Here is a 15,489-nt window from a genome sequence, read left to right as displayed (position 1 = left end):
CGTGGAACAGCTGCACTGACCAGGTAACGCAGACATTGCCAGCGGACAATACAAAGCTTTTCAACAACAGCAGTGAAAAATTGTATTTCAGGATGCTTCTGGGAATAAATGCAGTCACTCTGGACCACAGTAGTAGTCCAGTATTTGAACCAAAGCACTAGATTTAGACTGGTTCCTTTGACACCATCTCCCACAGCATTATCATTTGGAAATTGAGTTAGTACGAGACAGACAAGCAGCCTACAAGTGGGCTGAAAATAAGTGGGTCCAAGCTCTCCTTCCTGGGAGTCTTTCTAGATTTGGACAGAAAAAGACAGCATTGGCCTGATGCAACGTTAGCATAACCTGCAGAGGTCCCTTCCCATCATTTTCACCAGTCTGATTTCTCAGTACAGAAGCAGCAGCAGCATCAGAAGTCTCTCCACACTGCCCATTTGACTAAGGCACAACAGAGAAGCAGAGGTCTTGGGTAAGGTTACAAGAGCGCTTCTCATTCTTTCCAATGCCAAATTCCAATACGGTATCCTAGATTTCAAGTTTACCTACAATACACAAAATCTGTTAAGTGGCCTACTAAATTAGCAGTGAAATTACAAAAGAACTCAAGTTGTTACGTGCACAATATTTGTGAGAGGCTTCAAGCTAGAACCTCAGCCTACTGGGGTTAGGAGCTAGCAAGATTTCTGCTGCAGAGGGAAAGATTCTCATATTCCCCTTCAGATATGCAAAGCTGGAATTATTAAATAACTGACTGCAGACTGACTGTAATGGTTACAACACAGAAAATCTTGTTACTGTCTGTTTTCTCAAGACCTCAAAAGTGTAACGATTAGTAAAAGCACATTGGTTTAACTATAAAATGAGGACAGTTCACTACTTTCTCAGGCCTGTGCCTTAAGACTCCCTTCATGCTCTGTTGAAGCCTTAAGATATTAATTAAAAGGTGTCTTTCAGGCTTCACAGATGATCTGGGAAAACATATTCTTAAGATATAGTTAGACCATTACTGCAATATTTATTAAACACAATTTCACAAGATCAACATTAGATAACAGAGGAAACAGAAATGCAGCAAAGCTTTCACTACTGGAATTCTGCTACATAAAAAAAATAAAACCAAAGTAAGATACAAAGCACCATTCATAAAAATGATAGCTTGATTTACCAGATGCTCACTAAAGGCATCTGTAGCCCCTTTGATCAGCCTCTTCAAGTGCTTCTTTATAAAGGAACAAAAGAAGAGTTGTGTCTATTTGTATTGTTGACTTGATGTATTTTAAATAAAAAAGCCCAATTTAGTTCAATCAAATGAAAGCAACCAGCTGTAAAAGAACTTTAGCACATTTCAATCAGCAGGCAGACTATATGCCAGCAGAACTTAGAATCTATTTCTAGAAATGAACTAATTATTGTCTTCCCCCTTCCCATTTTGAGGGCAAGCTTTCACAGTAGACTCCTAGACTTTAAAAATCAAAATCTCTTACTTGACTTCAAGTGATTGATAAGCTAATGAATCTCTCAATAAATTGCTGCAGTGTTTAGCTACCTTCATCCTCTCATCTCCAAGGTCAAGGCAAGTACAATGAATAATACCACATTACAAGACTGTTTCAGAATTTCTTGATCCATAATCCTTACTCCAAAGGAAAAAACATAAAAGCATACTGAAATTAATCTAGTCACTTCTATGGGCTTTTCTGATGTTCAGGGATTAACTGCAAATATGTGGATGCCTGAAATCTTCTATTCTATTACTACAATATAATTTTCAGTTTGAAAACATTTAGAGACATAAGACTAACGAGTCTGCTTCTTTTGACCTAATTGACGTGTGCTACAGCAGTGCATGACCTGAACCTATTAGAGCCAACAGTGTGTGACCTGACAGTAAAATCAAGAAATAACAATAATTAGAGATCACTGTTGCCAGTGTAGACATATTTTTAATACTGTCTGAAATATAACAATCAAAGGATGGTTAATATCAGGTCATGAAGTTAAATGTCTCTTGACAAAAATTTAACATAGCAATAGGTATTATTTGGATTCAGGGAACATCTGTTTTGATCCTACTAATGTGTTAACATGTAACAAAAAAATCAGTGCAGAATGGTACATGAAAAAGATATCCACAGGCCCTGTTCTGCTACTCCTCGCTTTATCTAAACTCTCCTGCGAGGCTGATGGTTGCTAATTGCCAAAAGAGGCAAAAAATAGTGTATTAACACACATTTTGTAAGTATTACCTAGTATCTGTTGCTCTTCTTTCAAGTCATTGCCTTTCAAGTCTTTGGTTCATCCACTCCCCAAATTTCTTCCCAATGTCATGCTAGATCCCAATATTACCACTTGCAATACTCCACCTTCCTGTAGCATTTCTCCCATACCAAACGTTTGATAGGCTAGTAACAAAACCAGAGTATGTGTCAGAGCTCCTGATACTGCTACAAATACGTTTCACCCTGCATTATCTAAATGGCATCATCCTATAATAAAAGGAACTATATTAAAGATCATTTATATACTGTTCTATCTAGAATAGATTTTTATATGCTTCTCATTGCAAATGAATTATGACCGAGCTCTGTTTTTTTTTAAAACTGTGTCTGCTTCATTGCATATGAGCTCTTCACTCCTAATAATGCGAAGACTCAAGCACAACCTGATTTGGAAATACCCAAACAGACACAGAAACGTGTAAGAACATGGTGTTGGAAAGGACAAGCTTTATACTGCTGCAATCACAATAAATATTGTCACGTGATCCTTTTATTAAGCTGACCATGTTCCAGACTAAAACTTAACCTTACAGAGCCTAAGGAGGAGTTGGTGGTGATGGTGTTTGGGCTTTTTTTTGTCTCTTCTCAGCCCAGTGTTTCACATTTGTGATTAGACTGGACAGACTTCTGCGCAAGATGCCACCAGGGCCTTGTATGAAATAAACTTCTACTTCTCTGTCCCACTCTTGGAAACATCCACACTCACTATTTCATCTTAGGATTTCTACCTTTCTTAAGGCTCATGGCATGTGTCTTCATCTGGTCAACTAGTATCCCCATGTCCATCTCCATTATTTTATAGTCATTTTAATGTAGAAATTCTTGTTGCTAGACCTTGAGTCCAAGTACAAAGACATGCAGGGTCACTTTTGTTCTACTTTAGATCAGGAGAGGGATGGTATGTTGCGCTTTTAAGAGATGCATCCCACAACATGCAGCTTAAAGAAAAAGTAGACAAGATGCCTTTGAGCCATTGTGTTTTCTCTTTCCCTTGTCATGAGCATCCCCCCAGAGAGGAAAGTGTCGTGAGTGCAGTAGCTCATCATAAAATGGCATAAGCCATAAAACTGTCCCCAAAGGAACTCAAACAGCTCTGAAATGCTGTCCATGTTACAAGAGAAGCGTGCTTCGCACTTTAATTAAGTCTTGCATACTTCACTATTCAGTTTTTCCTCAGTTCTTACAGCAAGTGGCTGTAAGCTCTTTTGGCTGCAGCTCTTTTCCCACTTATGATATGGCCAGACTGGGGAGAAGAATCTCACCCAGCAATTTGTCACCACAGGATTATGCTTCCAGCTGTAATGAGAGATGAACCACAGAGCGTAGCAGTATCAATTAGCAGCACACATGGTCTAAGTAAGGCAGGCTGCTCCTGCTCTGGCCTAGAAGCAGCAGTGCAACACGCACAAAACCACACTACTCTTTAAACAATTACTTTTCTTCCTCATAGCTCATCCTGGAAAGCAGAATTATGACACGATGGCCGGTGAGACTGAGAAGGGGAAGAAGATACATAGATATGGTTAGAAAGCACTTGCACTACTGGCAGGAATGAAAGACTGTTGAAAGCTGCATTTTTCTCAACATTATGAGCAACCTACATTATACGGTTAATTTCTCTGTGCTTTCCATGTGAGAACTTGGAATTTGTTACCCAGACAACTTCGGGCAATGTTTTATTGTCAGAGCTGGTCCACATTTGAAATTCCAATTCCATGCAAAAAATCTGAAGTTTTACTTTGCTTTAGGTTCTGAATTAGAACTTCTAAAATACACTCCAGAGCAAACTGGAGGTACTGGCGGGAAGGACCAGCCAGAAGAAAGGGGAAGGGACTGAAATAGTTTCAACCTTAAACTGAACATTTTGGTAAAATTAGATTTCCGTTTGATAATGATTTGGATTTATTTGACATTATTACAATACAACATGATCTAATAAAAGTTAAAACATATAGACCATAAACGCATCATTTGAAGAAAAAAAGTTAAATATTTTAATTATAAAAGGAAATACAGTGATTGATGTTTTAAGTAGAGATAAGTCACCAAAGACAAAGGCAATACTCCCCTGCAACTTAAACACAATGCTGGAAACAGCTACAGTGCTGTTGCGGACATGGGAGGGAAGGGAAAAGCATTCTTCTTCTTCTTCCATCGTATCACTCAGTAGATACAACATATCGACTGTGCTCTAAAAAAAGGCTACAGTTCCCTCAGTTCTTCTAGCTATAAAAGCTATCCCACTGTACCGTAAAAATGTAACCAAAAAAAAAAAAAAATCAGACTGTAAAAATCAAATGAAAGGTCATGTCATGTCAGAAGGCTGGACACCAGGGGCAACCTGTGGAAAGGCTTTGCACAAAGGAGTGGGAGAGCCAGTGTTAGCTGGTCTGCTCTACCACTTTACTGCATTAAAATCCCATTATCCACTATTGGATACAGACAACATCCTATTCCCTGGTGGAGAATTGAGAGGGAGAGTTAGGAAATAAGGCAAAAGAGAAAGAGAATTTTTTAAGAAACGAGAGGATAAGAAGAACTACAGAATATTCAGAAGTTTAAGGGAAAATGTGGCCTTGCAAATCAATAGCTTAGAAGTTCATGGCAATTGCTGATGGAAATTCTAAGTAAACAAAATGTTTTGTTTTGTTTAATACTCTTTCGTTTGCTTCTCTCAGTTTTGAAACTTTAGGTATGATGGGATCAGAGTTAATGGAATAAATAATAAAGTGTTGCTATTCTTGACTGAATCAAGAATTATTTTCCTTGCTACAGAAGCAAGCAGTCCAAAAGAGCGAAAGTCAGGAGGGCTTCTTGTCTTCAACCACAGTTTTACCAAACAACCCTGTAACGTGATACATAAACGAGCCTTTGGATTTTAAGTGCACACAATTAAGAGTGTAGTAAGCCCTGCTAATTCCTTGGAAAATTTTGCCCGTAAGGAATATAAAACAACTATCTTTAACACAAAGTCATATTGGTATTTCATTACTGTTACCAAAACAGAGAGTAGAAGAATGGCATTTTTATTTTTCTGGCTAATTTCCTAGTTCATCCCATAAAAGGGAAAAAATTAAAGAAAAAAAAAAGGAAAAGAAGGGAAGAATAAATATAGAAATATGGTTCTTACCCTGAAGAGCGGCAGTCTGGCTTATTTCTTTCAGAGCGATCTGTGAGAAAGGAGGCATAATATCAGCACAAAAGTTGGATGTTCTTTAGCAATACTAGTACAGAAGTCTTACAAGAACTGTGACACCGTATGACTAGCAAAACCAAAAGTTTATAACACTGTTATAAATAAAACTGTTTTTCTGCACTGGACCACTCTGCCTGAGAGTGAGTAAAATTACTGCAAGTTTAGTGTTTGTTAAAATACCTCTACTCAAAGCACAGTGTATTTAATATTTTGTATTAATGCTTTGGAAGCTTCCCCTCCCTTTTGCCGAAATGAACAGGACTTTAGTTTAGGGTAAAAATAAGGGAGAGGGGAGAGGAAAAAAGAAAAACCACAGATTACTCAGCGCAAAAAAATCATTCCATGAATCACGGCTGGCAGAGTTCCCTGACAGGATGGGAGAAAAATCAGCAGTTGGTTGCAGCAACATCTGCAAATACACTGAATCCAGTGCAGCCCCATCATTAACTCTTTGACTTCTGGGTGTTCTAGATACTGAATCTTTCCGTGTTGTTAGAAAGGGGTTTGTTTACCCTCTGAGTATTTCAAGTAGTTTATCTGCACTAATGAGACTGACCCACAAATAAAAATCTACACAGTACAATCACATCAATTCAGATAAACTTCTTTTGCTGAACAATTTATCAGTTGCTAAAGCCATCTCTGGATACATTTCCAGATATTTTTTTATTATAATTTTTGAAAGCTCTGATGTGCAAAGATTCTCCTAAGAGTTAAGATTATCATAAAAGCATTACAAAATAAGCACTGTAGTGTTATTAGAATTCACATTTACATTCTAAGTCCAGAATATCTCTTACCACATGACTTTTGAACTACCTGAAAGAAGCAATTGAGATTTGTGTCCTTCTAAACATTGGTTTTAAAATTAGAGGGGGTTTTAATCATTTATTACAGAAAGATCCACTATGCAATTAGAAGGATATTCTTACAGCTATATATAATCTCCACTTGACCATGGTAATTTTGTTTCTGATTCCATCTATGTGTATTTTAAACAGAAAGCTACTTTTCCTGTGTTAGTAAACACTTTACTGAAAAGTTTCTCTATACAGAAGACTAAGAGCCTTCCTGAAAAAAATTTCATACTCACAAATTGTATTTTTAACCTTAAAGATCTGCATTTGAAATAAAATTTGTTCTCTTAATAGCAATACATTTGTTTGCATAGTTTTATCTCATGTACAGAAGAAATAAGTTCTATATGCTCATTTTTATGAGTTTTCTCCAAGTTTTATATGCTCGTTTGATTATGTTTTCATTAAAGTGATAAAAAATTATTGCACGTCAACAGTCCTCGAAGAAGTATCTAACGCTTTTTCCATCCACAGGTGCTCTTACTGAGCCATCATAGCCACACAGTGTACAGTTTATTGTGTTTCTCACTCAAAGCAATCTACATCACACCATGTGCTACTCTGTTAGCTAGAAACAGCATGGTACAGCTCAAACCAGAGCTGCAGCAACAGCTGTTCAAATACACACAGAAAGGGTCCTTCTTCCATCCTTATGATTTGCTCATGTAACCTCCTTACCTGTGAGCACTGAAAAAAATAAGGCAGGACTTCCTACTGAAGTCTGCTTGCCATTTGTTGCATGTTATCAGCCACAGTCTAACAGTATTCAGACAAAGCCTTCCCACTCCTAAAAAGATTGGGTGAATAAACCAGTGAGAAGGAAAACTGTGTCCAGTTTTGGGCCCCTCGCTTTAAGAGAGATATTGAGCTCCTGGAGCGAGTCCAAAGAAGGGCGACTAAACTGGTCAAGGGGCTGGAAAATAAAACTTATGAGGAGCGGCTGGGGGAGTTGGGGCTGTTTAGCCTGGAGAGGAGGAGGCTGAGGGGACACCTGATTACGGCCTATAAATACTTGAGAAAAGATGGTGGGGAGTTAGGGGAAGGGCTCTTTACATTAGTGATGGGTGATAGAACAAGAGGAAATGGGCATAAGCTTAGTCAGGGGAGATTCAGGTTGGATGTTAGGAAGTATTTCTTCTCTGAAAGGGTTGTCAGCCACTGGAATAGGCTGCCCAGGGAGGTGGTTGAGTCCCCATCCCTGGATGTGTTTAAGAATAGGGTGGATGATCTACTTGAGGATATGGTTTAATGGGGATTAGGGATGGTTGGACTCGATGATCTCTAAGGTCTTTTCCAACCTAGAAATCTATGAAATCTATGAAATGAAGAAAAGAAGCCAGAGCACACATAAACACAGCTTCTGCAAGCTCTCCCCCTCAGCCCACATCCAGTCGGCAGATCCACCACAGCCCGGCCACACCACTGCAACCTGCTCATTCAGGAAATCAATGCAATTCCCTTTTCACTTTTGTTTTACTGAAATGTTGAAACAGGAAATATTGCCTTTGGGGTTTTTTTTTTTTTTGACACATTTTATTTACTGCTAAACTTAGTGAAAGCACAGCATCCACATGTAAACAGGCCTTACGAAAATGAGCAAAGGGAAATGCAATCCGGTAAGCACACAGTCAGCATTTTAAAGCAGAAATAAATCCTGCACCTGTTTAAGTTTATTGTGAACTTAATCTTTTAAATTTTATTTAGTACCAAGTGTAATAAGAGACTCAAAGAGCCAAATTTTTCGATTTAGTGCTTAAGTTTTGCAATTCTTGATGCTGTTTTGGCATTACGTACAAGCACCAATTCAAGTAACGTTACACACCTCTAGAATATGAAAGCTCAGAAGAAACAGGCAAATCTTTTTTTTTTTTTTTAAATATATACACACACATACATATGTTACGTTTAAACACACACACATGCAGATCCCATTCCTGTGTTCTGCAGGCAAACCCTTGGCTTGCAAAAGTTGGGTCACAAAAGTGCATGCCCACAGCTGATTCTCTTTACATGTTACTGCAACAACTGAGAGATCTATTTGTAATCTTGTCTAACAGAAACAAACAAGAAGACCATAGAAATGCAAAGATCTGAAAATCAAATCCTGCTCTACAGATTTTCCTCCATATCAAAGACACATATTGCTATAAAACATTACAGGACATGATGTCTTTCTAGCACAATACAGTATATTATAGAATGGTTTGGGTTGGAAGAGACCTTAAAGATCATCTCGTTCCAACCCGTCATGGGCAGGGACACAGAATCACAGTATCCCAGAATGTTAGGGATTGGAAGGGACCTCAAAGGATCATCTAGTCCAATCCCCTTGCCGGAGCAGGACCACCTAGATCAGATCACACAAGAACGCGTCCAGGCGGGTTTTGAACATCTCCAGAGAAGGAGACTCCACAACCTCTCTGGGCAGCCTGTTCCAGTGTTCTGTTACCCTTACTGGGAAGCCTCATGTTTAAGCGGAACCTCCTATGTTCCAGCTTATATCCATTTCCCCTTGTCCTATCATTGGATGCCACTGAGAAGAGCCTGGCTCCAGCCTCATGACAGTCACCCTTTACAGATTTATAAACATTAATGAGGTCCCCCCTCAGTCTCCTCTTCTCCAAGCTAAAGAGACCCAGCTCCCTCAGCCTTTCCTCATAAGGGAGAGGCTCCACTCCCATAATCATCTTTGTGGCCCTGCGCTGGACTCTCTCAAGCAGTTCCTTGTCCTTCTTGAACTGCAAGGCCCAGAACTGGACACAATATTCCAGATGCGGCCTCATCAGGGCAGAGTAGAGGGGGAGGAGAACCTCTCTCAACCTACTAACCACACCCCTTCTAATACACCCCAGGATGCCATTGGCCTTCTTGGCCACAAGGGCACATTGCTGGCTCATGGTCATCCTGCTGTCCACCAGGACCCCCAGGTCCCTTTCTGGACTGTGCTGCTCCCCAACAGTTCAGTCCCCAACTTGTACTGGTACATGGGGTTGTTCTTACCCAAATGCAAGACTCTACACTTGCCCTTGTTGTATTTCATTAAATTTCTCCCCGCTCAACTCTCCAGCCTGTCCAGGTCTCTCTGAATGGCAGCACAGCCTTCAGGTGAGTCAGCCACTCCTCCCCGTTTAGTGTCATCAGCAAACTTGCTGACCATGCACTCTATTCCCTCATCCAAATCATTGATGACTATGTTGAACAATACAGGTCCCAGTACCGACCCTTGAGGGACTCCACTGCATACAGGCCTCCAACACCTTCCCATAAATCAGGTTGCTCAACGCCTCATCTAATCTGGTCTTGAACATTTCCAGGGATGGGACATCCGCAACTTCTCTGGGCAACCTGTTCCAGTGTTTCACCACTCTCAATGGAAAGAATTTCTTCCTTAGATCTAATCTAAATCTGACCTCTCAATTGTAAGCTCTGGAAGCCAAAACCACATGTCAGATTAGAGCAAACATTGAATGTTTGCTGGACTGGCAGGCGTAATGAACTAACAAGGCAGTCTGCGCTCTGGCATGGAAAGTTTACAGAAAAAAAATCCACTTCCAGTGACAGATACTACCTTACGGACACAATCTTCCATAGATGAGACACCAGTACTATTCCCTCTATCTTTGCATTGCTAAAAGTAATGCACTTCCTTACTGAGTATGTAGCCAAATAGGCTAGGAATCCCTAAGCAGCTAGTGCTCACAAGCTAGAGAAACCGATTGTTTGATTCTAAGTTTATTTTGGTTCTTGATTGATTTTGTTCTTCAAAATCAGCATCATCTCCCTAATCTTACGGTTAGAGGAGAACAGCGTGTAGTTTGTGCTAGCATGGCAGAGCTGATCTCGATTTACTGACAACTATCCTAGAGGTGGCACAGTGCTATAATCTCTCTAATTTGACTACTGCAGATTTTGCCAGCTAGTTCAGATAGCTCAGAGATGGTTCTTCTACAGATAGAAAAATGTTCTTCCTGCCTGTTCTCCAACCCACAATTTGCATAGCCAGAGACTTGCAGTCTCTCAATAGATAAGAATTTACCACAGAATCATAGAATCATAGAATCGTTAGGGCTGGAAGGGACCTTCAAAGGTCATCTAGTCCAACCCCCCTGCAAGGAACAGGGATATCTCCAACTAGATCAGGTTGCTCAGGGCCTCATCCAACCTCCTGCAGACCAGACTTGAAAGAGATTTTCTCCACTTCATACTAGCATCTACTCTTTACAAAACCTTTGCTGCCCTTATACAAATATAGTCAGTGAGGGAGAAATAGATTATCCTTGCTCAGCAGCAGGATACAGTGCAAGAAGTCAAGGAGCTGGCAAGTGGAGCAGATGAGGTGGAAGAAGTCAGAGACGCCTGGCTGAGACTGGGAAGACTGATGCCAAGCTTTAAGCACTACAAGAATCAAGGAAAACATCAGGACACAAAGATCCGCTATTCCCACCACAATCATTTGGCAAATCTAGTGTTTATTTGCAAAATCGTGCTATGTATATTTCATCAACAGTATGGACACGCTATGCCTTTTTTCAGTATTCGAAGATTGAGCGGCAGACAGAAATGCCATGTTACAGTTGCTTTTAGAAAGGGTCAGGTTTCTTTAACTGGTGATTCTCTTACCCTTCAAGCATGGGAAAAATATCTTTCTTGTTTGTTTGCTTTTAACACGACAGAACAGTTTTTCTTCTCAAGGAAAATATAAACATAACCATCAGGAGAAAAATAACTGACTCAACACTATTTCAGTTACTCCACAAACTCAGAATAGCTTAAGTTTTTGCCAAAAAGACCACCAAAGCAGAACACAATAGCTTTTAAGGAACTCTCTCTTGTCTCTGGAAGACAAGCAAGGAAAAGGAAAAAGGCAACTCACACCAAATAGAGCCATTGTTTTTCCCTGTTTATTTTGCAAGCTTTTTGAAAGTATCTTGTTGCTAAGAGTGACTTCAACTGAAAAGCATGCTCTCACTAGAAAAAAATTTAAGTATAAACATGAAATGCTGTTGAAAAACGAGTGCAAAGTTAACACACATTCTGCCGCTTTGAACTTGCAAAGCTACTGGGGAACTTCCAATGCAATTACCTCCCGAGGCAGGTTACTTCCTACTCTTAAACCCATCCCACATCTTGATCTCTTTTAAAAGCTGAATTGGCTGAAGGGAGCAATACTATTTCCATTTCTAGGAAATACTGTATTTTTCATGTTAATTATGGGTCTTGAATTGAGTAGCCACCAGAGGGGGCAGGACATCCTAACACTGTTCAGGAAGACATGCAGAGCAACCAGCTGTCTCCATCTCTGCTGTTTTTAGCCCCTGATGGCACAGCAGTGGTTTCATAATGAAAAGCAGCATGAGATGCTTAGAACAATACTTTTGTAACAATGGCAAACCTCTAGATAAACCAAGCAATGGGACCAGCGGGCTCTTAAACAGTGCTGTCAACACAAAAATACAAAATATAGAGAGAAGTCAGGTTCTCAGAATAGGGAATTGTTGAAAGAGGCTATACAACTTGCCCTAATCTGAATGCCTTAATCCTCAGTGAGCATACTTTTGCAAGCTTCCAGGCGTTCATAAACCTAGATGCTAAGATCGATGGAGCAACTTTACAACACATCATGTAGAATACGATGGCTCCTACCATTACTTAACGTGTATCTTGACTATTGCCCAGCTGATCATAGCTCAACGGTGCAACAGTCTCCCTTAGCCAACTGCAGTAGATTAAGAGCCCCGAATTTCCATTTCAAATTGCCAGTGCAGATGGGGCCCTCACTCAAACTAAACTGCACATTTTCTGGCAAAAAGATCTGCATTTGTGCAGGATTTTCAATGCTAGTTGCTTTATGTGCACTGAGATAAGCAACAACCGCCATTGATATTGCTGTCTTTTTGTCTTCCGTTCTGTCAAGGCACACTGTGGCTCACTGCGACTCTTCCTTCTTTTTAGTACTTCTCTCAGGTAAGGAGTCAGAACAAGGCAAACTAATTCCACTGTATAGATCCTACAATAAATTTAACTCAATTTTATTAGGAACTGCTATACAACAAAACTGAACACTTATTTATGTGTTTTAGTACCATAACAGCAGAGTCCCTTATCAGTTGTTTAAAAGGCAGAAGGCTCAAGGAGAGATTAACGAGAGGCTTGGAAGAAACTTTTTTCATTTAGTTTATATATAACTTTCCCTTTACTCCAAAAGGCCACAAAATCAGCACACAATTGAAGTTTATAATTGTAAAGGCAGACAGTTATTACACTTGTTTTAAATTCTGTGGCATGCTGTTGAATTCCAGAGCAGTACACTGTGGGGAAAAAAATACATTATAACCCCCTGCAAATGAAATTACACTAGTCTGTCAGTTTTAATACTAAACAGAAACCGAGTCTCGTAAGCACAAAGCATTCCTGCAGCTTTTTGTACTGGGAGTAATGCTTTTTTCCCCACTCTTAAGTATGACTGATACATGGCTCGGGGGGACCCCAACACATACCTAAGAATCCATTGAACCTCTGTGGTTGAGTATTTAACCTTGAAACCTACTGACCATAAAAGCTCGTAATTATCCAAAGACCATACTCTTTAACTTGCTAAAGAGATTAACAATAAACGACAGTCACTTTTAAAGCCTTTTTTGCACTTGTACGATATATAAGTGGAAAAAAAGAGTTTACTGGACAACAGAGGCCACACTTGCCAGTGCTACATTTGGTGCTGATTTGTTTTTGTGACTCTGAACTTCCACCCCCTCATTCTTGCTCGTATGTTACTCCTACATTGCGACAGCAGAAGTGTCCATGCATCAGTGTGAACACATGTGCCAACGTAAGAGTGGGGCTGACGCAGAAACAATACAGGAAGGAAACAGACAGCCTAAGTTCTTACTGTGTCTCAAAAAGGCCCATGTTATAAGAATCTAGATCAAATCCAGCACCGGGAACCAGTCTTGTTCTTAGGCCATGAATGATAAACAAAGTATATAAGTAATCAAATATACACAGCATATGCATATATTACCACACTTCTACCTTCTACCACACTTGTTTAAGAAGGAAATTTAGGATACAAATGTTTCTAAAGCTCTTTTTTCAAGAAATGAGCAGCTCCTGAAAATGCAAATCCCCACATCTTCATACGAGACATCCCAGCTGAGGAGTGCAATGTAATTCTTAGATTATGTGCTTCAGGTACAAGTGGCCATAGATATGTCCGCACACTGCCAGAATCACAGTGGGAAATATCCAAGGTGAGCCCTACTACTTATTTTTTTTAATACTTTCATGAGGAAAATACCAATTGATTAAACTTTTTGATAGACAAAAGATTTATAATCACAAGAGACCTTCCTCTCTAGGCATTTCAGAAATGTTAGATTTACATTTCTGAAGCACATTTCTCTGATGTTGCTAGCATTGCCAGTAGAAGGCAATTATCTTTCAAGAGCATGGTACTATCTTTTTCTTCCCGAATCAGATTCAGCATGCCTGCAGAGGGTCTGCATATCCCTCAACCAGACAATAGAGCTCAGTCTTATGGTGTGTCTGCCCGCCATAGGGTGCGAATACACCCTATGTAATAAATGCAATACAGTTAAACGTGCGAATAAACTCATAGTTCCTGCATTGTACTAACAGAGCATCTTATAAACATTCACACATCATATCAAGATCCAAACTTATTTAATTATTTTTCTCCTCAGGGGTTTGCCCTGCTTGTGGACCAGCACATCCCGCACCAAAAGAGCCTCCAGCTTTGAGCACCTGTGCACAGGAACACTTACCTGTCACAACATGCCCCTTACCACACTAATTAGGGTCACACTCCAAGCCTGGAGACCCAAGACATGCACAGAGAAATACTGCTGTGGAGTGACTAAGACAATCATGACAAAAGGCTTTCTAAAAATAATATAAAAAGAACCATTTTCTTTATGTTTTCTACAGGGTATTTGGTTTATTTGTTTTGGGTTTTTTTTTCTGTCGAATGACAGTTTCCTAAACGTAAGCGTTCCTGGCCACAGGCAGTATAATTTGAGGCTATGACTGCAGGGGATATAATTTGCACTGTTTAAGCAATTTCCTTTGACCTACACAGTACAAAACTATGTGTTGCAGAAACAGCCTTTGTTGTATAAGTTTCAGATAATAACTTATAATTTTTGAGAAATCATACCCTACCTTATTACTTTCAAAAGATGGAATCTCCATCTACTATGCTATATAGTAAAAATATTTATTCTTGGATGTAAAACACTTCGCAAATTTCATCCTTCCCACCCTCCCTGCCAACCCAAAAATGCTGTCCCATTAGGCAATTAAAAGTTTTCTCAATTTGCTTACCAAAACCAGTATGTTTTGATCGTTGAGATGGCAAACCTCAACAACAAATGTCTCCAGTGTAATCTTATGCATTATGCACTTGGAAGTTAAGTCTTATTTAATGTGTGTGAGACATGGATTCACAATAAAGTGCGGAATAGCAGTATCAGCAGAAGATATTCCCACTTTTGTATCACAGGAAACTAATTCAGATTTAAAGCAAACAAACAAGAAAAATCCATTTTTGATTATTTAATCCTGTGAAGCCACTGGCAGCAATAGAGATGACACTGCCTCAAATTTAGGAATTAGACATGACAGTGAGTTCAAGTAAGTGCATAGGTCTGCACTTTGGGAGGAATTTGGAGACTAGGGGGATAAATGACACAGAGAGAAAGAAAATTACTTAGTAAACTAAAAGATTGTAACACACTCAACCATAAAAGAACAACTTCTATAAAAAGAGAAGAAACATACTAGGCAAGTAACAGTATTTATTTGTCTTAAGATACCACTGAAATACTCAATAGCTTGTTCTTGGAATATTTTGTGGTCTCTTGTCACTATTTATGATGAAAGAATCCCCAAATTGTTTACCCAGTCCACATAAAGACATCTAACAAGAGAACATTCTTAAACCTCAATGATTTTGTTGCAAGTACTGATTCTCTATAGAAGTGCATTTGAAATTAGCCTATTAACAAAATATTTTCCTCCAGTGACATTAGTAATTCTGCCCAACAGTCACACAGAAATACAAAATTCTGAGAAAGTGAATGTAACAATTGCTTCTCACATGCATTGGATTTCTCTTAAGTACCACAAAAAGGATTAT

At 39.4% G+C, this 15,489-nt stretch overlaps 1 protein-coding gene across 2 annotated transcripts in view; it reads right to left on the bottom strand.

Annotated features, from left to right (window-relative positions):
* SH3D19 (SH3 domain containing 19) overlaps positions 1–15,489 on the bottom strand; it is an 87,961-nt gene that overhangs the window by 61,251 nt on the left and 11,221 nt on the right. For both annotated transcript variants that reach the window (XM_086611804.1, XM_086611805.1), the window contains exon 2: positions 5,410–5,449. In XM_086611804.1, the coding sequence (XP_086467930.1) occupies positions 5,410–5,449 (40 nt within the window). The remainder of the gene's footprint in view (positions 1–5,409; positions 5,450–15,489) is intronic.

The sequence above is a fragment of the Tauraco erythrolophus genome, chromosome 5, assembly GCF_009769465.1.
Source record: "Tauraco erythrolophus isolate bTauEry1 chromosome 5, bTauEry1.pri, whole genome shotgun sequence".
Classification (NCBI taxonomy): Eukaryota; Metazoa; Chordata; class Aves; order Musophagiformes; family Musophagidae; genus Tauraco; species Tauraco erythrolophus.
This window is presented reverse-complemented; position numbering and strand designations above follow the sequence as displayed.